Source organism: Acinonyx jubatus, chromosome A1, assembly GCF_027475565.1.
Source record: "Acinonyx jubatus isolate Ajub_Pintada_27869175 chromosome A1, VMU_Ajub_asm_v1.0, whole genome shotgun sequence".
Classification (NCBI taxonomy): domain Eukaryota; kingdom Metazoa; phylum Chordata; class Mammalia; order Carnivora; family Felidae; genus Acinonyx; species Acinonyx jubatus.
In genome coordinates this window covers 27,056,235-27,079,309 of record NC_069380.1, presented here as the reverse complement: position 1 = coordinate 27,079,309, position 23,075 = coordinate 27,056,235, and the positions used below count along the sequence as shown (strand labels likewise).

The window sequence follows — 23,075 nt, the reverse complement described above, 5'->3', positions numbered from 1 at the left end:
ATAAAAGTTGTGTATGCACTATACTGTAGACTAAGTGGGCAATAGCATTGTGTTTAAGCAACAATACACATACCTTAGTTAAAAATATTTTATTGCTAAAATATGCTAACCATCACGTGAGCTTTCAGCGAGTCATAATTTTTTTGCTGGTTGACAGTCTTGCCTGATATCAACGGCTGCTGACTGATAAGGGTGCTTGTTGCGGAAGGTTGGGATGGCTATGGCAATTTCTTGAAAGGAGACCAGGAAGTTAGTTGATCACGTCGATTGACTCTTCCTTTCGTGAACAATTTCTCTGTGGCAAGCAATGCCATCTGATATCCACACTAGGAGTTCTTTCACAATGGGAACCCGTCTTCTCAAACCCTGCCACAGCTTTATCGACTAAGTTTATGTAATATTCTAAATCCTTTGTTGTCATTTCAGCAATCTTCAGAGTGTCTTCACAGGGCATAGGGCTCATCTTAAGAAAACCATTTTCTTTGCTCATCCATAAGAGGCAACTCTTTCTTCATTCGCTCGTGTCATCTTGAGACGGCAGCAATGCGGTCATGTCTTCAGGCTCCACTCTAATGCTAGTTTCTCTTGCTTTTGCCACCATATCTGCACTCGCTTTGTCCTCTGAAGTCTTGAACCCCTTTAAAGACATCCTTGAGGGCTGGGAGAACTTCTTCCAAACTCTTGTTAACGTTGGTATTTTGACCTTTTCCCACGGATCACAATGTCCTTAATAGTGAATCCTTTCCAGGAGGTTTTCAATTTACTTTGCCCAGATCCACCAGAAGAATCACTATTCATGGCAGCTATAGTCTTACAAAGTAGAGTTCTTTTTTAAAAAAATTAATTAAAAAATTTTCATTCTAGTATAGTTAACATGCAGTGTTATATTAGTTTCAGGTGTACAACATAGTGATTCAACTCTTCTACACGTTACTCAGTGCTCCTCATGGTAACTGTACTCTTAACCCCCAGCACGTTTTTTACCCACCCACCCTACCTCCCCTCTGGCAAGCATCAGTTTATTCTTTATAGTTAAGAGTCTGTTTCTTGGTTTGTCTCTCGTTCTCTCTCTCTTTTGTTTTTTTTTGCTCATGTGTTGTGTTTCTTAAATTCCATATATGAATGAAATCATATGGTATTTGTCTTTCTCTGATTTATTTTGCTTAGCATTATACTCTCTGGCTCTATTCATATTGTTGCAAATGGCAAGATTTCATTCTGTTTTATGGCTGAATAATATCCAATTATATATATTATATATTATATATATATCATACCTTCTTTATCCATTCATCTGTTGATGGATACTTGGGCTGCTTCCATAGTTTAGCCATTATAAATAATTCTGCCGTAAATATAGGGGTGCATGTATCCCTTTGAACTAGGATTTTTGTATTTGGGGGGTAAATGCCAGTAGTGAATTAATGGATTGTATGGTAGTTCTATTTTTAACTTTATTTTATTTTCATTTTTAACTTTTTGAGGAACCTCCATACTGTTTTCCAGAGTGGCTGCACCAGTTTGCATTCCCACCAACAGTGCACAAGGACTTCTATTTCTCCACATCCCTTTCAACATTTGTTATTTCTTATTTTTTGGATTTTAACCATTACAACAGGTGTGAGGTGATAACGCATTGTAGTTTTGATTTACATTTCCCCGATGATCAGTGATGTTGAACATCTTTTCATAGATCTGTTGGCCATCTATATTTCTTCTTTTGTCTTCATGTTTTCTGCCCATTTTTTTAGTTGGATTATTTGTTTTTTGGGCATTGCGTTGTATACATTCTTTCTATTTTTTGGATACTAACCCTTTATCAGAGATATCATTCGCATATATCTTCTCTTATTCAATAGGTTGTCTTCCATTTTTTTTGGTCATTTTCTTCGCCGTGCAGAAGATTTTTATTTTGACGTCCCAGTAGTTTATTTTTGTTTCTATTTCCCTTGCCTCAGGAAATATATTTAAAAAGAAATTGCTATGACTAATGTTGGAGAAATTACTGCCTGTGTTCTCTTCTAGGATTTTCATAGTTTCAGGTCTTATATTTAAGTACTTAATTCATTTTGAATTTATCTTTGTGTATGGTGTAAGCTGGGAGCCCAGTTTCATTCTTTTCCATGTGTTTGTCCAATTCTCCCAGCACCATTTGTTGAAGAGTCTATCTCTTCCCCATTGCTTATTTTGCATATTCTTTCGTCATTTGTCATAGATTGACCATGTAAGCATAGGCTTCTTTGTGGGGTTTCTATTCTATTCCATTGATCTGTGTGCCTATTTTCATGCCAGTACCATACCGTCTTGATTACTATAGCTCTGTAGTATAACTTGAAATCTGGAATTGTGATGCCTCCAGGTTTGTTTGTTTGTTTTCTTTTTCAAGATTGTTTGGGCTATTTGAGGTCTTTTGTGGTGCCATAAAATTTCAGGAGTGTTTGTTCTAGTTGTGTGAAAAATGTTGTTGGTATTTTGATAGGGATTGCATTAAATCTGTAGATTGCTTTGGGGAGTGTGGACATTTTAACAATGTTCTTCCAATCCATATGCATGCAATGACTTTCCATCTCTTTGTGTCATCTTCATTTTCTTTCATAAATGTTTAAGGGTTTTCAGTGGTGCCTGGGTGGCTAGTCAGTTAAGCGTCGGACTCTTGATTTCGGCTAAGGCCACGATCTCGCAGCTTGTGAGTTCAAGCCCTGCGTTCAGCTCTACACCGACAGTGCAGAGATTGTTTGGAATTCTCTCTCTCCCTCTCTCTAACCCCTGACAAAAATAAATAAACTTACATAGATGTTTTATAGTTTTCAGAGCACAGATCTTTTACCTCCTTGGTTAAGTTTATTCCTAAGTATGTTATTGTTGGTGCGGTTGTAAATGGAATTGTTAATTTTTTTTCTGCTGCTTTATTATTAGTGTATAGAGATGCAACAGATTTATCCACATGAATTTTGTGTCCTGCAACTTTACTGAATTCATTTATCACTTTTAACAGATTTTTTTTTTGGTGGAATCTTTAGGGTTTTCTATGTATACTATCATGTCATCTGCAAATAGTGACAGTTTAACTTCTTGTTTTTAATTTTTATTTTTGAGAGACAGAGTGTGAGTGGGAGAGGGGGAGAGAGAGAGAGAGAGAGAGAGAGAGAGAGAGAGAGAGAGAGAATCTGAAGCAGGCTCCAGGCTTTGAGCTGTCAACACAGAGTCCAACCTGGGGCTTCAACCTGTGAATTGTGAGATCATGACCTAAGCCGAAGTCGGATGCCTAATTGACTGAGCCACCCAGGTGCCCCCAGTTTAACTTCTTCCTTACCAATTTGGATGCCTTTTATTTCTGGACTAAGTACTAGGTACTTAGGACTTCCAGTACTAAGTCAAATAATAGTGGTAAGAGTGGATATCCCTATCTTGTTCTTGACCTTAGGGAATATGTTCTTTTTGTTTGTTTGTTTTTTGGCTTTTGTTTTGTTGTCGTTGTTGTTTTGTTTTTTGTTTTACCATCGAGCTTGATTTAAGCTGTGGGATTTTCATATATGGCTTTTATTCTAATGAGGTACATTCCCCCTAAACCTACTTTGGTCAGATTTTTTATCATGAGTGGATATTGTACTTTGTCAAGGGCTTTTTCTGCGTCTATTGAAATGATCGTAAGGTTTTTATCCCGTCTTTTATTGATGAGGTAGATGTATCACATGGATTGACTTGCAAATATTGAACCACCCTTGCATCCCAGGGATAAATCCTACTTGATCATGGTGAATGATTTTTTTTTTTAATATATCACTGCATTCAGTTTGCTAATATTTTGTTGAGGATTTTTGCATCAAGGTTCATCAGAGATATTGCCCTGCCATTCTCCATTTTTGTAGTGTCTTTATTTGGTTTTGGTATCAGGGTAATGCTGGCTTTGTAGAATGAATTTGGAAGCCTTTCTTCCTCTTCTAATTTTTGGAATAGTTTGAGAAGAATAGGTACCAACTTTTCTTTAAATGTGTAGTAGAATTCACCTGTGAAGCTGTCTGGCCTCAGACTTGTGTTTACTGGGAGTTTTTGTTGATTACTAATTCAACGTCAGTGCTGATAATCGGTGTTTTCAAATTTTCCATTTTTCCTGATTCAGTTTTGGGAAGTTATATGTTTCTAGGAATTTATCCATTTCTTCTAAGTTGTCCAATTTTTTGGCATATAATTTTTTGGCATATAATTTTTTATAATGTTTTCTTACAGTCTTTTGTATTTCTGTGGGGTGGGTTGTTATTAATCTCATTTCTGATTTTTGAGTCCTTTTTTTTTTTTTAACGAGTCTGGCTAAAGTTTTATTGATTTTTGTTGATCTTTTCAAAGAACCAGCTCCTGGTTTCATTGATTCTGTTCTATTGTTTCTTTAGTTTCTGTTTTCTTTATTTCTGCTCTAATCTTTATTGTTTCCATGAAGTATATTTCTTAATATACTTTGAAAATCAAAATAATGCCTTGCTCCATGGGCTGCAGAATGGGTGTTGCCATAGCAGGCATGAACATAACATCACTCTTGTACATTTCATCAGAGCTCTTGGGTGGTCAGGTGCATTGTTAGTGAGCAGACATACACTGAAATGAAATTATTTTTTTTCTGAGCAACAGGTCTTAACAGAGAGGTTAGAATATTCAGTAAACCAAGTTGTAAACAGAGGTGTTGTCATCCAGGTTTTGTTCTTCCATTTACAGAGCACAGGCAGAGTAGATTTGGCATAATTCTTAGGGGCCCTAGAGTTTCCAGAACAGTATATGAGCATTGGCTTCAACGTTAGGTCACCAGATGCATTAGCCCCTAGCAAGAGAGTCAGCCTGTCCTTGGAAGCTTTAAAGTCAGGCATTGACTTCTCCTCTCTAGCTATGAAAGTCCAAGATGGCATCTTCTTCTAACAGAAGGCTGTTTTGTCTACATTGAAAATCTGTTGTTCAGTGTGGTCACCTTCATTCGTTATTTCAGCCATTGAAAATCTATTGTTCAGTGTGGCCACCTTCATTCATTATTTCAGCCAGATCTTTTAGATAATGTGTTGCAGCTTCTACATCAACACTTGCTGCCTCACCTCATACTTTCATGTTATGGAGACAGCTTCCTTCCTTAAACCTTATGAACCAATCTCTGCTAGCTTCACACTTTTCTCCTGCAGCTTCCTCACCTCTCTCAGCCGTCCTCAAATTGAAGAGAGTTAGGGCTTTGCTCTAGATTGGGCTTTGGCTTAAGGGAATGTTGTGCCTGGGTTGATCCTCTATGCAGGCCACTCAAACTTTACAGTTTACAATAAAACTGTTTGGTTCTACCATTCATGTGTCAGCTAGGTTTTCATCTTCTTTAAGAGCCTTTCCTCTTTTTTTTTTTTAATTTTTTAATTTTTGTTTTTGAGAAAGAGAGAGACAGAGAGAGGGAGACACAGAATCTGAAGCAGGTCCAGGCTCTGAGCTGTCAGCACAGAGCCCGATGTGGGGCTTGAATCCATGAACCATGAGATCATGAGCTGAGCTGAAGTCAGACACTTAACCGACTGAGCCCCCCAGGTGCCCCAAGAACTTTTTTTTTTTTTGCATTCACAAGTTAGCTGTTTGGCACGAGAGACCTAGCTTTCAGCTTCTCTTGGCTCTTGACGTGCTTTTCTTGCTAAGTGTAATCCTTTCTAGCTTTTGGTTTAAATTGAGAGAAATGCAGCTCCCCCTTTCACTTGAACACCTAGAGGCCACTGCAGGGTGCTTGGTTGACCTCAATTTCAGTATTGTTGCATCTTGGAATAGTGAGGCAGAGGGGGAAATGACCAGTTGGATTAAGCTACCAGAATACACAGAACAGTATCCTTTAAGTTGGCCATCTTACATGGATGTGGTTTGTGGCACGCCAAAATAACTACAGTAGTACCATCAAAGACCGCCGGTCACATAACAATAATGACAAATTTGAAATATTGCTAGAATTACCCAAATGTGCCAGAGAGACACAAAGTGAGCAAATGCTGTTGGAAAAAATGCTGCCAACAGACTTGCTCGACCCAGGGTTGCCACAAAACTTGAATTTGTAAAAAAACACAATACCTGCCAAGCACAATAAAGTGAAGCACAATAAACTGAGGTATGCCAGTATAGTTTATTCAGATACTAATGACAGACTGATTGAATATTCATGTTAACCTTTTGCCATTTTGATATAAAGGGAGCCAAGCTGTAAAGTTGCAGGCATCTCGAACATCTCCTCATTTTCTCGGTTTATGAGAAGAAACGGAGTATTAGGGTAAAAATGGTCCTTAGGGTTTCGAGATAAAACAGCTTTTATTGAGTGCAACAAACAGAGCAGCCATTTTTAGGAAAAGGAGTAAAAAAAAACCCTGCAAGTTAAGCACCCCCAACCCTTACCAAGAAGAAACAAGTTGTTGCATATCACAATTGACGCATGGCTGTTTGTTTACACAGTCTCGTTTTCTCCATAGTTATTACCAGCATTTTCTACTTTTATCATTTCGTTTTTATCACCCTTGATGAAAACGAGAGGTTTACCAGATGGAAGCAAGCTTCTCTACACTTTCACATGTCGCTTTTGATGTGGTATGTAATGAAAGTACTTAAGTATTTTGAAACATAAACAACCTGACCTTTCCTTGTTGCACCAGGTGAAAGATACCTAGGCCAACAAGAAGAGTTCTCATGCAGTAGAATATTATTCAGCCTCAAAAAAGGAATGTAGTTCTGACAGATGCTACAACGTGGGTGAACACTGAAGACAGAAATGACATAAGTGAGACACAGAAGGACAAATACTACGTTTCCACATACGTGGGAGACCTCAAAGAGGCAAATTCAAAGAGGCACTCAGTAGAATAGGGAGTGCCAGGGGCCGGAAGGACGGTGAGGGGATAGGGAGCTATTTTTTAATGGGTACATTCAGGAGGAGGCTGTAAAATTATAGTGGGGGTTGGCAGCTGTCCATATATTTAATGCCACTGAATTGTACAATTACAAACGGGTTAAGTGATAAATATTATGTACACGTTACCCCAGTGGGGAAAAAAAATTGAAAAACAAGGTAGGAATTCTGCCAAGATCTTACAACTGAGGAGTAGAAAGTTCTCGCCTCTCTTCCTGGGCCTGATGCCTGAATATGTTTTGATTTGGCCAACTTTTAAAAAAAGTTCCTGCGTGGGCTTCTTCCTTCCTTCATTTGGTTCATTCAGTGGATACATATTTATTTAAAAATAAAAAGTCATGGTATGTCTTGTTAGACCGAGGACTGGAAAGATGAGTAAGGGAGCCCGCGAGACTGGGAGAAGACAGCCATATTCACATATGATCAAAATACAGTATAAAGGCTGTAGCAGAAGTCAATGAATAGTGGTGGGAATGCTGGAGAGAGGAGGTTCCTGAGGGGTCAAGGCTTCGTAGAAGAGTTGATAATTTATCTAGGTTTGAATTTTGAGAAGGAATTGATTGGGATGTTTTTTGGTTTCGTTTTGTTTTGTTTGCATTTTAGTGATATGAACTACATTATCACTCACATTGTACGCCTTGAAATCTTGGATCTAAAATATTTGCGGGCTTTTCAAATAGTTTGTGGTTTTTCTCTCTTAAGGGTCCATGGAGACTGGTTCCTGGAGGCATAAAACCACGTTGGTTCATTTCTCTGTTTTGTTTTCTCAAAATTTATAAGCAAAACCACCTTGAGAAATAATTCAAAGTAAAGGAGATGTTCAGATCTCTCAAAGCGCTTGTGTTCTAGAAGGAGTTACGGCAAAGACAGCTGGGCGTCGGTGTCTTAAGAAAAGTCAGTGTGGGCGGGCTGTGCAGAGGCTGGACAAGTGACTTCTGCTGGGGGATGAAGCAAAGCTCAGTGGAGTTGGGGAGGGAGGGGGGGCTTCTTTGCACTTTCCCCAGAAGGCTTTGTGGTAACTGGATGTCAGTAAGGTCATTTTATCCGGATAGAAAAATCTGAGCAAAACAGAAAGGCGACAAACGCTCCGTCCTCTTCAGGGAAGCAGTGAAAAAACAAGCCAGAGAGGCCTAATGGGGCCCGGTTACGAGGGCCTCCAGACTTTCAGTGTCCCCGCTTATTCTAGGAACCCAAGAACCATGATTTGTCGCCGGGTAGGTTTGGAAGAGAAAGGCTAAGAGCCTTCACGCCCACCCCCATGTACACGGGATGGAGCAAAAGCAGTGGTCTAGAAGCATTGGCAGGACACTGGGCTCTTGGGAGGGTGGGGATACACCGAACTAGAAGCAGGACATAGTGAAAAGAAGAAAATGGGTTTTGGAGTCTGTCAGCCCTGGATTCAAATCCCGTAATCAGCCTTTACTGACTGTGTAGACTTGTCCAAATGACTTAGGACGTCTGAGCCTCATTCTCCTTGTGTGACAAATGAGGACAATAATAGTGTCTTCATATAGGGCTGTCCTAAGGATTACAGAGAATGCAGTGACACGCATATGTAGACTCCAGATGGCCCCAAGGTCCCAATGTCAGTTCCTTCCCCAGGTGACCTATAAGGTCCCTTCTGAATGTCTGTGAAATAATTCAAAAGTTTCTCCTACAAAAATAAGTTATTCACGTAATCGAAGTTAAAATATATCCCTCATGTATTTCCAGACAGTTAATATAATTCGTTTCAAGTATCAATAAGAATGTCACAGCCAAAATAGATCCTCCTGAGGCAGACACTTGCCTCTGGGAATGACGCAAATATTTTTGGAAGCTGTGTTAACCATTTCAGTCCTCTGTGTTGCCGTTTAGGGCTCAGAACCACGTGTTTAGGAAATGGTGTCGTCTTGTCAGATCTAGCCCAAGGTCTTGCAAACGTGTGTGCGCATTTGAAAACCTCTCCCCTGCTTTCTGTTAGCGATAGTCTAGATTGCAGTTCCTCGCCTGTCTTTGACGGGCCGCTTCGTGGAAATCTTTTTCTTCTGATTATTCTCAAGGCAAACCTCTTAGGTTTTCTGTTTTGTGATGACAGTATTCGGAAACGAGGTCCCCTCCTTTCTGGCTGTTGTATCCTTCTGTGTCTCCTGACGTAGAGATAAAGCTGTCGGGGTGATGGTGGTGATGGGAGTCAATAGACGGTATGGGAGAGGCCTCTGGCTTGTCAACTTTTAATAGGATATTGACATTTAGTTTGGATCCCAATGCACCCTTGTTATATCTTTCCTGACACCTGGCTCACGTTATATAGAAACTTTCGGGACGCTTTTTCCTGTTGAACTCTGAGCTCATTAAGGACAGGGTCTTTTCTTATCTATCTCCATATTCACAGGATTAGCACTGAGTCTGAACATAACACGCCGCGCAATAAAAAGATCCTGAAGACAATAATTTCCTAATAGGATATCATGAACATCTTTTCAGAATTTCAAAGAAAATTCACTGCTCAGCTGTCTGTGTGACAGTTTCATTTAAAATGAACGTGAGAAAAAAATAAAATGAAGTTAGTATCAGGGCGCCTGGGTGGCTCCGTTGGTGAAGCGTCTCTTGATTTGGGCTCCGGTCATGATCTCAAGGTTGTGAGGTCAAGCCCCACGTAGGGCTCTGTGCCGACACCACGGAGCCTGCTTGGGATTCTCGCTCTCTGCCCCTCCCCCACTCTCTAATTCTCCCTTTTTGTGATTCCTATGTAAGAGAGCAGGAAGGTGATACAATTGAAAGCTGTAGCCTACTTGTAATTAAAAGAAATAGTGAAAGCCCAAATTCTGATTGAACTGTTGGCCCAGGTATGAATTCTTTAATTCCTTTTCTAACTTGTATGCTTTCCAGCAAACATAAAACTAAATAAACCCAGGAATTAACTAATTGGCTCTTTTGTACTTGCCTTTGCAGACAAAGGTAATATTTATGTTGATTATACTTGGATCAAGGTGTTGGTATTTTAGAAACGACACACACTCTAATGCTGTATAATCTGCTTTTCATGGTACTTCCCACTGCAGTTTTTATACATTTCTATTTGACATAATCTTTTGTCTCCGTGCCATTCATGTAGAAAATCATTTAAAAATGGTTGGATATGAGATGGCACTGGATAATGTGCAAAAGACTTCTTAAGGGTGAATACAATGTATCAAAGAATAATTTGCAAAACCAATATGGCAGAAGTCATATTTATTGAAAAAAATTAATATCTTTGCTATAAAATTTGTAACAGGAATATTTACTGAATGTTTATTTTGATGCATAAACCTGAATATTACATACCAAGTACAAGACAGGAGCACTAGCTTTTCCTTTATTTACATTTTATGAAAACTGTTATGCAGTCCATGTTAAAAGAAGTGATGACGGAGAATTGTTACATTAGAAAAATAATATTCTTGATAAAGCATTCTCAAGGAGTCCAAGGAGTCCAATCACATTTTCTGCCTCTTCAATAAGGCAAAAGTTCCTGGAATAGCATATAACTTAATTTACAAAATACAATAAATGTTCAGACACATATTCAAGTTTTCTTTTGGTATGATTTTTTCTCACTGTAAAATTACTTTTTTATTTTTATTTTTGTTGTTGTTGTTGTTGTTTTGTTTTGTTTTTTACTAAAACAGAAAGACTTTCCGGAAAATGTCATTGAATGATTTCCGCTATACATTACATATACAACTCTGTAGTAGCCTAGCAACAACCATTGCTACACCATCATTCACTTTAAATATTCTGCTCGGTGAGCTATTCTCAAATGTAGCATATTTTAAGATTTTGCCATCGTGATGACTGTGGAATCGTTGGTTTTCATAGGGAACAGATCTGTCACAGTATGGAGCTTGGTTTTAGGGAACTGGTACACAATTACATTTCCACTCACAAGAGGACGCCACGGATGTCACTGAGGTCTGGCTCTGATGGCTCCGCAGGGGCCCCACGCCGGACGACCCCAACCTCCAGTGCTCACAGCGCACAGCCCTGGCCGAGTTCAGGCGGTTTCACTTCCAGAGACTTGTTTAATTCCTCATGGTTAGGTCGTCTTAATTCCTTCAAAGGCACACAGCTTCCACCTTTTTTCCAAAGTCGCTCCCACACCTGTGAATTCCTGTTTGAACATGCGTGGCAGCCTCATCAGAAGCATTTCGATTTCGTTGGCGGATATCTGTTTAGAAAGGAAGAAAAGTCACTTTTAGAAACAAGGCTCCCCCAAAAGGAGGCAAGGGGTGGGGTGAGGAGGCGCTTGCCCGATGAGCCACACAACGCGACGCTCTCTACTTGGCTGTCAAGGAAGGCTCCTGGGAGAGGAGCACCAGTAAAGCACCGAACGTGGTTATCCTGGTCTTTCCCTGAGCAGCTGGTGGGGGTGTGGGCGCAGGAGACGAATGGGTGCAAATTCCAGGCTCACCGTTCATGTGGACGGCTAGCTTCCCGGTAGTGCCAGGCTTCAACAGCACTCTCCCCCTTGATACAAAAGGAGGTGAGAATGGGACTTATGAGGGCTGAGAGCGAGTTCATCACCACTCCCGGTGCTCTCATCCTCTTCTACAAAGGACAGCGCTTCTATCTAACTCAGTGAGGGCCAAGGGGCATTTGAGTAGATTTCTGGCCGCCCTAACTTCTCTTCTTTCTCTTCCCTTAATTCTCACAGGGACCAGAAGGCCATAAAGGTTTAGGAACAGAAATGAAAATCCAGAACCTGCAACGGTAAAAGTCTCAACATCCATTCTTAAAATCCAGGTACTTTAAAATTTTTTTTAAGTTTATTTATTTATTTTGAGAGAGAGAGAGAGAGAGAGAGAGTTAAGCACAAGCAGGGGAGAGGCAGAGAAAGAGGGAGAGAAAGAGAATCCCAAGCAGGCTCCACAGCTCCACACTGTCAGCGCAGAGCCCGACTGGGGGCTCGATCCCACAAATTGTGAGATCGTGACCTGAGCCAAAATCAAGAGTCGGAAGCTTAACTGACTGAGGCACCCAGGCGCCCCAATCCAGGTTATTTTTTAATGCATTTTTTTCTTCTACCAATTTTTCTTTATTACATACAGTTTTATACCAATAATTCATTTTATCTTAAATAAAGGGCAATCCGACCATAATCCGTCTGCTCTAATACAGCTATTGTTCTTGTTTCTGTGTCTTTGCTTCCTAATCCATGCGTTTGCATGGGGATCTCATACAGCAAGGTGGCTAAGACCCTGGAACCAGGGTGGGGCTAACATTTCTATTTGAATCCTGTATCTACTATTGTTAGGAGCTAAATCACTCCAGCCAAGATAATTAGTGTCTCTAAGCCTCAGCAAATGGGAATAACAACATGTAATAATGATGTATGAAGACTACTGGCTTAGCATAGACTTGGCATGTAGAAATGTTTAATGAATCAGACCTATTATTATTTTTCATGGTACAATCGTTGAATAGATATTTTAGAGTCTACACTTTCCATTTCACATTTAAATGTGAAATAAATTTAACATTTATTTTAAAGAGAGAACTGAATAGACCAGGAAGTCAAGCCAACTGTTCATTTAATGTTCACATAGAGAAGATTTCACATGATATAGTTGATATTCCTAGACCTATAACAAAAGACCTTTCGAGGTGGCCCTGAAAGTTAAAACAAATTGCATTCTAAAATTTTTGCGTGAATTATTTTGAAATCTGCATGCATTTTCCCATGAAGCCATGTTAAAGGGATTATTAGATTCCCAGGTCAACCCACAAAAGCCTGTTAAAGGTTCATGTGATTTTGAAACATTTTATTTCAGTGAGCTCTGTGCGGAATGCCTTCCTAGCACCCTGGTTTCATTGTCACAACGCTCCTAGGAGATGTGTAGGGCAGAAATGTCAGGATCTATCTCCATTTTGGAGCTGAGAAAATGGAGTCAACTACAGAGGCGTTTATCACAGAACTGGGAAAGAACCCATGGCTTGTGCACAGGAACTAGGCACTGGTATGCTTTGCGAGCTCTGCATGATTTCAGCAGTTATGGGTGAAGATCACCCAGGGTGGGGTGATTTCTTTTGAAATATCAGTCACCTGAGTTTCTTTTTTTCTTTCTTTCTTTCTTTTTCTTTCTTTCTTTCTTTCTTTCTTTCTTTCTTTCTTTCTTTCTTTTCTTTCTTTCTTTCTTTTTTAAATCAGGTTCCCTAGTCTCTTCTCTGGAGACTCTGATTCAGCCTCTCTGGGGTGTTGCTCATACACTCTATTTTATACACTCTAATCATACACTAATCACGCCTGGTAATTCTTACGAACAAGCATATTTAGGTTAAGAATGGGGATTTAAAATCAGACCAGGCTTGGATTTGAATCTGGGCTGGGCCAAGATGTGTAACCATGGGCAGGTCATTTAATAGCTGTTCAGTTTCTTCATGTGTATAATAGCTCTCTCAGCCTAATTGTGAGGCTTATACACAAAATATAGCACAGTTCCTGGCACAAGATGTTTCTATGTACATAGAAGTGATGCTGATAGAATACGATGCTCTGTTCTCAAACTTTTTGTGATAGATGGGTCAAGCTCTGTGCCCGTAAGTCAAACAAGTACAGAGAAGTATGTGGTCAACCCAGTCTTTACTTGGTCCAGAAAGCAGTTTCCTGAAGCCAAGTTCTCCTCTTAACAACCTCCTTTCTTTCCTCGGGAGGACAGCACAGGTCATCCATGGTAGGCTCGAGTCTCCAGGGCATTCAAGTGATACCCCTGAGACGAGCTGTCCTTCCCCAGATCGGGCTGAGCCGTGGAGAAGCTGACAGACCCGGGTAACAGCCAGCCTATCAGGGGGTTGTTTTCAGGATAACCACCATCTCCCTTGGAAGAGGAGGGAAGGGACTTTGCGTTGTTCATTAGGAAGGAGAGAAAAAGCTGATTTCTTGAGGGTAAAGTAACAAGTCTGATCTAAAGATAACACCTATGCAGGAGGCCAGCTGGGGTCAGGTCAGGGCAGTAGCCCTGTGGCCGACTGTGAAAAGTGGGACAACTCATAATTCCTGAAAACCTTTCGCTTGCCAGACTTCTGAAAACGCTTTTGTTAATTCTCAACTACATTCTCATAAGACAGGGAATGACTTACACGCAAGGAAACAGGTCCAGACAGATTAGGTGCCTTACGCAGGATAACCCAGGCACTAAGTGTGGAGCTGGGGTGCGGATCCAGAACTTGCCTGGCCTTGTTCTTCAACATTAATGCCGACTGCCACAGGGGGTGGGGGACTGTGAGTGGGAACTGGAAATAATCCTCCTGGTCACTGTCTCCCTGTTTGGGGGAGGGGTCCGTGTACTGGAGGGCAGGTGATAAAGATGTCAACACCAGTAACAAGGAACTGAGAATTCCCAACTTGACCAGCCCGTGCACGTTCCATTGCTAATGCTTGGAGGCCTCCCCATAAACCGTTCACGAGAACAGCGAGCAAATCATGGGGAGTCTTGTTTTCCATGATGTCTTTCGACCTGAGGCTAGACTTTAACCACCGAGGAAGCAGGAGAAGCATGCAGGGTGAGAGGGGTAGCCACCCTGCCTGAGTCCTCACCGGAGCCCAGGCGCACAGTGTGTGTCTTACGTGCATGATCTCATCAGAAAGCTCATTCAGCAAGCAAGCAAGCAAGCAAACTCCTCACTTGCCGGAAGACAGAAATGTTGAGACACAACATTTGGAATCCGGCCATGGAATGACCGTTAGCCAGCCTCCTCATCTTGTCTAAATCACTTAAACTCTTTGGGTGTTTTCTCCTTTGTGAGACAAGGGAATTGGAGAGAAACTCACCGAATGCTCTGAGGACTTGAATTTGCGTGCTGGCCCCGCCATATGTTAGTACTGGTCTTTGGGCAAGCTACTTAAAATTCATCTGACCTCTAGGCTGTGGCAAAGATCTCGAACTGATAGATCTCCTGTGTACTTTAAAGCACAAAACAAATGGCAACCAGTACTCGGTACCTCTTACTGTGCACCAGATACTGCTCTGAGTTCTTTTCTTTTTTAATGTTTATTTTTTGAGAAAGAGAGAGAGCACAAGCAGGGGAGGGGCAGAGAGAGAGAGAGCAAGGGGGGGGGGTGGAGAGAGAGAGAAGGGGGGCAGAGGGAGAGAGGGACAGAGAGAGAGAGAGGACCTGAAATGGGCTATGCACTGACAGCAGTGAGCTGGATGTGAGGCTCGAACCCACGAACCGCGAGATCATGACCTGAGCCAAAGTCCGATGCTCACCGACTGAGCCACCCAGGTGCCCCCGTTCTGAGTTCTTTCCTTTTCTTTTCTTTTCTTTTTTCTTTTCTTTTTAATATATGAAATTTACTGTCAAATTAGTTTCCATACAACACTCAGGGCTCATCCCAAAAGATGCCCTCTTCAATACCCATTGAGTTCTTTTCATATATTAAGTCACTCGATACACAATGGTAATCCGTAAAAACCCATTTTAGTTGAGGGTAAAACCGAGGCACCAAGCTGTTAAATAAATTGCCCACGGTCACACAAATAAATTAGTGACACTGGGATTTGAGATCTTAGGGTGACTTAGTTTGGATGACCAATTCCTTAGATTTTGACAGAGCTGGAAGTCAATGTAATGGAAATGAGTCGTTAATGCTAAGTTACTGTTGGTAGTGGAAGGGAACTGCCCGACCCTGCCGTAAAGATGTAAATCATGTGGACAGGGATGTGTCATAACCACAGAACCCACCACCTCAGATGAACCCCTACCTAAAATATCCATTTAATGAGGCTCTCAGATAAATTGTAGAGCATTTCTTTAAGACGTTTTCTATTTCATGCCAGAAGAAAGATCAAAGAGAAACTGCTTTCAAGTTCGTCTGATGGCTTTTAAACCTTCCTCTACCCTGACAAAATAACTTTTATGATATATCACACTTTGGGATTTTCAAGACAAAGAGAGAATTCAATTGGTCCTCTATTTTTTTTTCTTTTTTTACCCTATGGCCAAAGAATTTTTACATTAGATATTTTCATTTACTTTAATTCTGTTTTCTCCTCCTCCTACATAGCTTGTCCGCTCTCATAATTTTGCCTTTGCAATATCTCATGCTGATAATTTCTTGGGTTTGAGGATGCAGTCGTGGGGTCATCACATAAAACAGAGCAGAAAAACCTCACTGGCCGAGCTCAGAGTGAAATGCACCTGCCCCCTCATCAGTTGCACAGGGTTCCCTTCCCCAAATCCATTCCGAGGTCGGGGCTTCTTTCTCTGTGCCCTTTTGTCCTAGAGGGAGCCCACGGGGGACCAGGGAGGGTATGCTTGCCCTGCTGATGAGCAGAGGGGCTGAAACTTGGTGCAGGGCTCGCGACGCCCAATCCAGCCCTGTTTTCACAGCACTGCGGTCTTCTCGTGGGTGCTGGGAGCAGAATCAAATACACGTGGTTAACAGACTTCTGTGTGGCCCTGCCATAGAGGGTAGGGACATGCTGTGGCCCATTTACACATACACCACGTATTTGGTGCCCTGGAAAGTGGGCAGGATCGTCATAGACATGATGCTTTTATCACCCTTTTACTCAGCTTGCTTTTGTTCCAAGAAATTGGTGGTCTGCGTCTTTTCAACCTTTGGTATTGTCAGTGGATCCCCTTCCCCTCTGTTCTGCTTAAAATTTTCCAAGTCTGACATCTATTCTTTTAGAAAGGATTGATTTGTTCTAATTAAAAAAAAAGAACAGAAAATATGAGAAGGAATAAAGACTCTGTGTAACCAAGGGGCTTGTGTGGTGGTAACACTGCAGAGGTAATTTGTAATATTTGCTTGATTTATTTTCTGATTTGCTGACTCCAGCCCAAGCCCACTGCCTCTTTGCCAGGCCTCTGAGCGTGTATATAAATTGACACAAGCAGACATAAATCAGTTTTATTATGGGGCTGGCTGGCTCCGTGTCCCATATCAGTCAGGCCAGGGAAGCCGAGTGATGAGGAGTTCTTGTTTGAGGCACTGAAAAGACACTGGCATAGGCTTTGTCAAGGCTGGAGAGTCAGAGAAGCCAATTGCAAAACCAGACTTCCTTCCATAGGATAAACTGACGGCTGGCTTTTTGTGCACATTTAAATCCTGTTCATTCTTCATATCCCTGGGCGATGCATGGCATCAGCACACAGACACCGCGCAACAAACTTCTGCAGAGAGAAATACAGAATGCGGATGGGCAAAGAAGGGAAGGGAAGGGAGGAGGAAGCAAGACACAAGGAGGAAGTAAGAGAGGAAGAAGGAAAGAAGATAAACATAACTGAGGAATTAGGAAGAGAGAAGAAAGGAACCGGAAGGAAGAGGAACCGGGGTGGGAGAGAAAGACAAGAGGAAAAAGAAAGAAGGACGAAGATAAGTAGGAGAAAAGGCAGGATCCGGATGGAAAATGAGAGAGGCAGGAAGGAGAGAAGGAGGAGAGGAGAGCAGTGTGGCTACAGCACCCTAGAGGGAAGTGTGACAGCACGTACTCGGGGATGCCTCCTGCACAGACTTCGCCCCTCTCCAACTTCTGTCTCGCTAAAGATCGGCCTGCTTGTTAGTTTATGTCTGATTACCTAGTTATTCCATAAGTATTTTACATTCTCTCAACTAGACTACACACTTTTTGAGAGCAGCATTCTTTCTTAGATTTCTTTTGTGCCCTCGCCATGACCTGTTCCTCCCCGGTCCCTAGGACGGTGCCGGGTTCATGCAAAGCAGTGAATTATCCCAGCGTTTACTGGGTCCCTGGCAACCTCGTCAGTTTCTCTGGCGGTGTGTGAACAACTTCCTTTTTATTCTTTATGTAGCCAAATGAAGTGCTGTTACCTCCAATGCTTCACTTATCATATGCTTTCCAGAGGTGTTGTGAGATCTAAAAAAACACATTTTATTGTAGCCTAAGCAACAAAAAATTCTTGCACTCATCGACATACTGTGACAAGTGGCTACTTAGGAGAACACTAGAATATGCATAATACTGAAGATTTTTTGGTAGGGGGAGGGGAACCTTACAAACACCACTGAGAACATTTCATCTACCGTTACTGCCTAGCTGTAGTCTGGAAAAGAATGCTCTCCAGTTAAGGCTAATTTGAATCTCCTCGGGACAGACCAGATATTTTAGTGCCCCTCTGGTGGGAAATGTACACCTGCCTATGAACACACCCAGCCTGTCGGTGAACGGTGGTATTATGTCAAAATGGCAGGTCTTTGCAAATCCTCCAGCATCGGCGGCCACATTATGTTGACTCTGGTTTTCAGAATCAAATATTCTATTTGGTGGGCCTTGGGACGAGGCTGTACATGGGTAGAGGGGACAGCCACACACACTTGGGAGAACTGGGTCTTAACTCCTAAAGAACACGTAAACTGGAGGAAGAGAAGAAGAATCCCTCCTCTTGACTGTAAGACAGGAGATATTCATCTGCTAATGCTCGACTCAATGTGACTTCCTTGCTGCTCAGGATCAGCAAGTGGGTTGACGTGGGGGGGGGCTTCTGATCAGAAACCATCGCAGGATAGAGCTGCCTGTTTTGAGCTTATCTTCCTGCGCCCAGGGCACAACTTTTGACTTGGCAAAGTTTCAGGAAGCCATCTCCCCTCCACCCCCCCACCCCCCCCCCCCACCTTCTGCTTTCCTCTGAGTGAATCTTTGTGACATGGTCATACGGCCACATTGACCTACAAGAGGGCTGAGTGAATGAGAGTGGGTGGCTTAGAAGAGGCCGAGAAGAGAAAAATATGCAAACATCACTGTCAAGAGCGGGAATAATATTTAACTGGAAAATGGCCTATTACTGGGCCACGCACTTTTAGGAGCCATGTGCAATTCACATGCCCAGCCTAATTTAAATTAATTCCTGGCTCTTCTTCCATTTCTAATCATTCTTATACTCCTATGTGGCCTTTGGGGAAACCCTAATAAAATCAGCTCCATTACAGGCTGCCTGCCTTCCTTGTTCTCGTCAGCACTGGGGGAGGCAGAATCTAAATATTATTTGATAGTTGTTGTAATGGTGATGTTGTCTGATGTCGAACAGTGTTGTTCTAAGCGGAAGTTTGAAAACCCACCTAGAGTCAGTAAACCCTCCATGCAGTGGAGGCCAGGCTGAATCCGTGGCCCTGGTGCAATATCAACCGAAACTTGGTGGGGGAGCGGTGATGCCCAAGTCATTCTGATTAACCAGAGGCAGGAGTACTAGGTCGCTGGACCAGCCAGCCTCAGCGTCACTGGGCTGGTCGTGGCTCCAGGATTCTGAGCCTTCTGGCGGCTGATGCAAGGACAAGGCCCTGGTGGGTACTTAAAGGGCAAACCTCTCATTATTTTGTTTTCTGTTTAAAGCCCTGAGGATATAGAATTCCAGTATATAGCAGTAATTTGGTCTCTGGATTAAGAAGTCTAAATACCCTTTCAGCCTCACTGGGATAGAGAGAATATGTGGTCTAATCGCTGGCACCTAGGAGTTTTAGTCAGAGCACTTTTTCTATATAATTTTTGCTTCATGCATGAGGAAACAATTTGACTGCTCTACTGGGCATTTCATTCAGGAGATGGAGGGCTGTCCGGGGGGGACCCCGTGTATTTCCTCTGTGAAGGAAATACTTTCTTCTTTATCTTCTAAAATAAAAGTATCAGTCTGAGATGAAATAGACTTCCCTTTGACAGAATCCCTTCCACAAAGGCCAATCATCTAATGGCCAGAGACCAGGGGTGTGAATTCTCTCCTCAGAGACTACTAAGGGAGACCACACAAATCTTGCCTGAACAAACGATGATGGACACTCTGTCCGGAGGGACATGCTTCATTATTTATCACTCCCACCGGGGATTTTTATCCTCACCCACCCCCTCTGCCACCCGTATCTCCCTATATATACTAAAACAACAACTGCTTCCCAACAAAGGCTTTCCACTTGGGATTTCCAGAAGGGGAAGGAAAGAAATGTCAACAATACCAGCGAAGGATAATAGCCATGATTGGAATAATTTCTCGAGGCCTTATTCTGTGTCACGCCACACTGGGGAAAGTAGTATTTCATTTCATCTTTCAGGCAAAGGTAGGGTTGATGTTAAGAACGATACTGGTGAGGGAAAAAAACCAAACCCTTCAAGAAAGTATTTTCAACAAAGTATTATTTCAACAAAGTAACATTGTACAGCTCATCCTTCTCATTTTATCTGAATCCACACGAGCATTTTCTATCCCTCCCATCCACATGAGGGGAGGCTGCAAAGGAGACAGTAACACAAGTGTGAACTTCAAGAATCTTATAATCGCCTCATCCCCTTTCACTCTGTTTTGGTCTACCCTATTACCAGCTGTGAGAGAATAAAAGGACATGAATCTCTGTGACTGAAAAATACTTTTGGTTCCAGATGATTCTCTCAGAGGGGAAGTTTAAGACCCATTAGAAAGGCCAAGCAGTTATGGCATCATGAATCGGTAAGATCATGTTACTCAAACTGAGAACCCAGTGCAGTAATTTAATTGATACTGGCCTTTGGAGATTTAGAATGATTTGTACGTGTGTCGTCAGGGGCCTAGAACTGTGGGCCGTGGGCCTGGTCCTACACATTCCATGCACTTTGCTGCACTCTATGGAAGAGTGTATTTCATTTTCCCTCCCAGCAGGACATTTAACAAGCTGCTCAGTGGCGGGCTTCAACTCTCTGCTTCTGTGTCCATCCCCTTCCAGGGCTTCCCCAGGCAGTGCTGGTTAATGACACTATTTCAACTGGGGCCCCTCTCATTGTTGCCTGGAATTTGCTACATCAATTGATACATGCATTGAGCTCTTTTTGTCCTCTATCTTGCAGAACACAGATATCGCAATGGGTCAGGGGCACAGCTAACGCGGAGAGGAGGAAAACCAAGCCTCAGAGAAATGAAGAGTGAGTCCTGACTCTGGGTGTGGCCCTCGTGGGGTGGAGCTGAGAATAATTCTGCAATCATCTTTTCCATTTAGAGAATAATGCTGAAAACCCACCGCTAATCCAGTTTTCTCGAGAGTCGTATCAGATCTTTGTTGTTTGAGGCGATTTTCTCCCTATTGTGTGGACTTCTTACCACGGAACCCTGTGAGAATCTGGCCTGAAGATAATGCCACGTTAGCCACCCTGACCTGATTTCTCCCGGTTTGGGGAACCTGTAATTTTAAGCCCCTCATATGCCACGTCCCCATTTGGCACCTGCTGAAAGTCACGGTCCTTGTAGGTAACTGCTTTTCTTTCTCTAAAGACAAATGCAAGTGAAAAAAGGACAAGTATCGGCCCAAAACTGAGGGCCTTGCAGAGAAGCCCTGATAAGTCTCCAAGTGCTACTGGATCCCTGATGCAGTTCACACAGGGCCCACCTGCAGCCAGGAGTTGACATGCAAAATCCCAACAACGTAAGTGCGCTTGAGAAAAAGAATTTACCTTGGAGTCAAGCTGCTGCATGTATGACCAAAGATACTCTATGTTGGCTCCAAAAGGATGGACATGAAGAAACGTTGATATGATGCCTGGGTTAAAAAGACAAACATTGGGCATTACTTCAAGTCAGAGTCGGAGTCAGATAATGTCCTTTACTAACCCCAGTGATGGTTTTGTCAGCCTGAGTTACAGTCTCACCATTTTCAGCAGCACTCAACAAGCATTTAATAGCAGCCCGTTCTGAAGACAGTCATAGTAACATGGCAAACAGAACACTCTATCTGCTGGAATAACAGTAGTTAGAAAAGCTAGACTCTGAGATAATATACAGATGAATGAAGGTATTTCTAAACAAAGACTCCTGGAAGCATTTCAGCTACCAATTTTATGCTTGATTTACCAATATAAAATTGTAGTTATTGGGAAGATAAAATTCTCTCTTTTCTTTCCCTCAGTGGGCTTTGCAGTATGAAAATGGCTCATACAGCTGGTGTCAGAGATCACACGGCCTCCGATTTCCCTGATAATTACAGCTGCCAGTTATGAAAAGTATTTCATCCATATTTCCCCTAACTGCCACTGAAGGAAGCACAAATCCTTTCCGAAGCCTTTATTTCCCCCTCGTTGTTGCTGGTGTTTAAAGGGAACCGGCTTACTCTCTCCTCCCTGCTGTAATTTACAAGATCATTTTAAAAGGTCCAGGAATGGATGGTTTGGCTGGAGTCTGAGTATAAATCAGAAGTCTTTTCCATTGTGAAAATCAACTGTCAACATTGTACTGACAAATGAAAAGCCGGGGTTGGTGTCGGGGCTGAAGTGAAAGCATTACCTCTCTATCCTCCCTGCTCCTAGATCCAAAATCAAAATAGTGAAAATGAGGACATCGACTTCATAGACTGTATGCTGCTGTTCGTTATGAAACGGTGTTCAGACTGACATTGTTTGAGTTCTCTTTTAAGCCCTCACATTGTTTATTGGGAAATTCTGATGCCTGAGAGCTGAAGGTCAAAAAAAAGAGCTGCATTTGTTTGACACGCAGGTGGAGTGAGCCCTAGACGAGCACATCGTTCTTGCACCAGGTCACCCTGGGAATCGCAGGCTGACCCTGGATTGATCTGGGATAGGGTCTCATGGCCTCCTGACCTCCTGTGTGATGCTTGGGATGCTCTGGGATGAGTGCCAGCATTTAAAGAAAAACTCCCGGTTTAGCTTTAGTCCGAGGACAGAGAACCGAAGTGTCTAGACCACTGCTCTCAAAGACCTGTCTTCAGAACCCTGCTTATATGAGGTTTGTACTGGTTTACAGTGAAATGAGGAAGAGAGAAATAATTAATCGTATTTCTCCATAATGCTAAAACCTCAGTTTTCAGAGACCTGTTTTTCTTGCGATGTAAAGAACTACCATTAAAAAAAAATGTTTTGAGGGGCGCCTGGGTGGCTCAGTTGGTTAAGCGGCCGACTTCGGCTCAGGTCATGATCTCGCGGTCCGTGAGTTCGAGCCCCGCGTTGGGCTCTGTGCTGACAGCTCAGAGCCTGGAGCCTGTTTCAGATTCTGTGTCTCCCTCTCTCTGACCCTCCCCCATTCATGCTCTGTCTCTCTCTGTCTCAAAAATAAATAAATGTTAAAAAAATTAAAAAAAATGTTTTGAGAGAGAGAATAAGCATGAGCAGGGGGCAGGGGGCACAGAGAGAGGGGGGAGAGAGAATCCCAAGCAGACTCTGCACTGTCAGCACAGAGCCTGATGTGGGGCTCGATCTCATGAACCGCGAGATCATGACCTGAGCCAGAA

General features: G+C 42.4%; 1 protein-coding gene across 3 annotated transcripts in view; it reads right to left on the bottom strand.

Moving 5' to 3' along the window:
* Positions 1-10,094: 10,094 nt before the first annotated feature.
* ENOX1 (ecto-NOX disulfide-thiol exchanger 1) overlaps positions 10,095-23,075 on the bottom strand; it is a 383,452-nt gene continuing 370,471 nt past the window's right edge. For 2 of the 3 annotated variants that reach the window (XM_053215935.1, XM_053215938.1), the window contains 2 exons: positions 21,289-21,374; positions 10,095-11,087 (listed from right to left, as the gene is read on the bottom strand). In XM_053215935.1, coding sequence (XP_053071910.1) covers positions 10,956-11,087; positions 21,289-21,374 — 218 coding nt within the window. In that variant the 3' untranslated portion in view covers positions 10,095-10,955. Of the gene's footprint in view, positions 11,088-16,761; positions 17,039-21,288; positions 21,375-23,075 lie in introns of those variants that run through there. The other variant, XM_053215941.1, reaches the window with a different exon arrangement.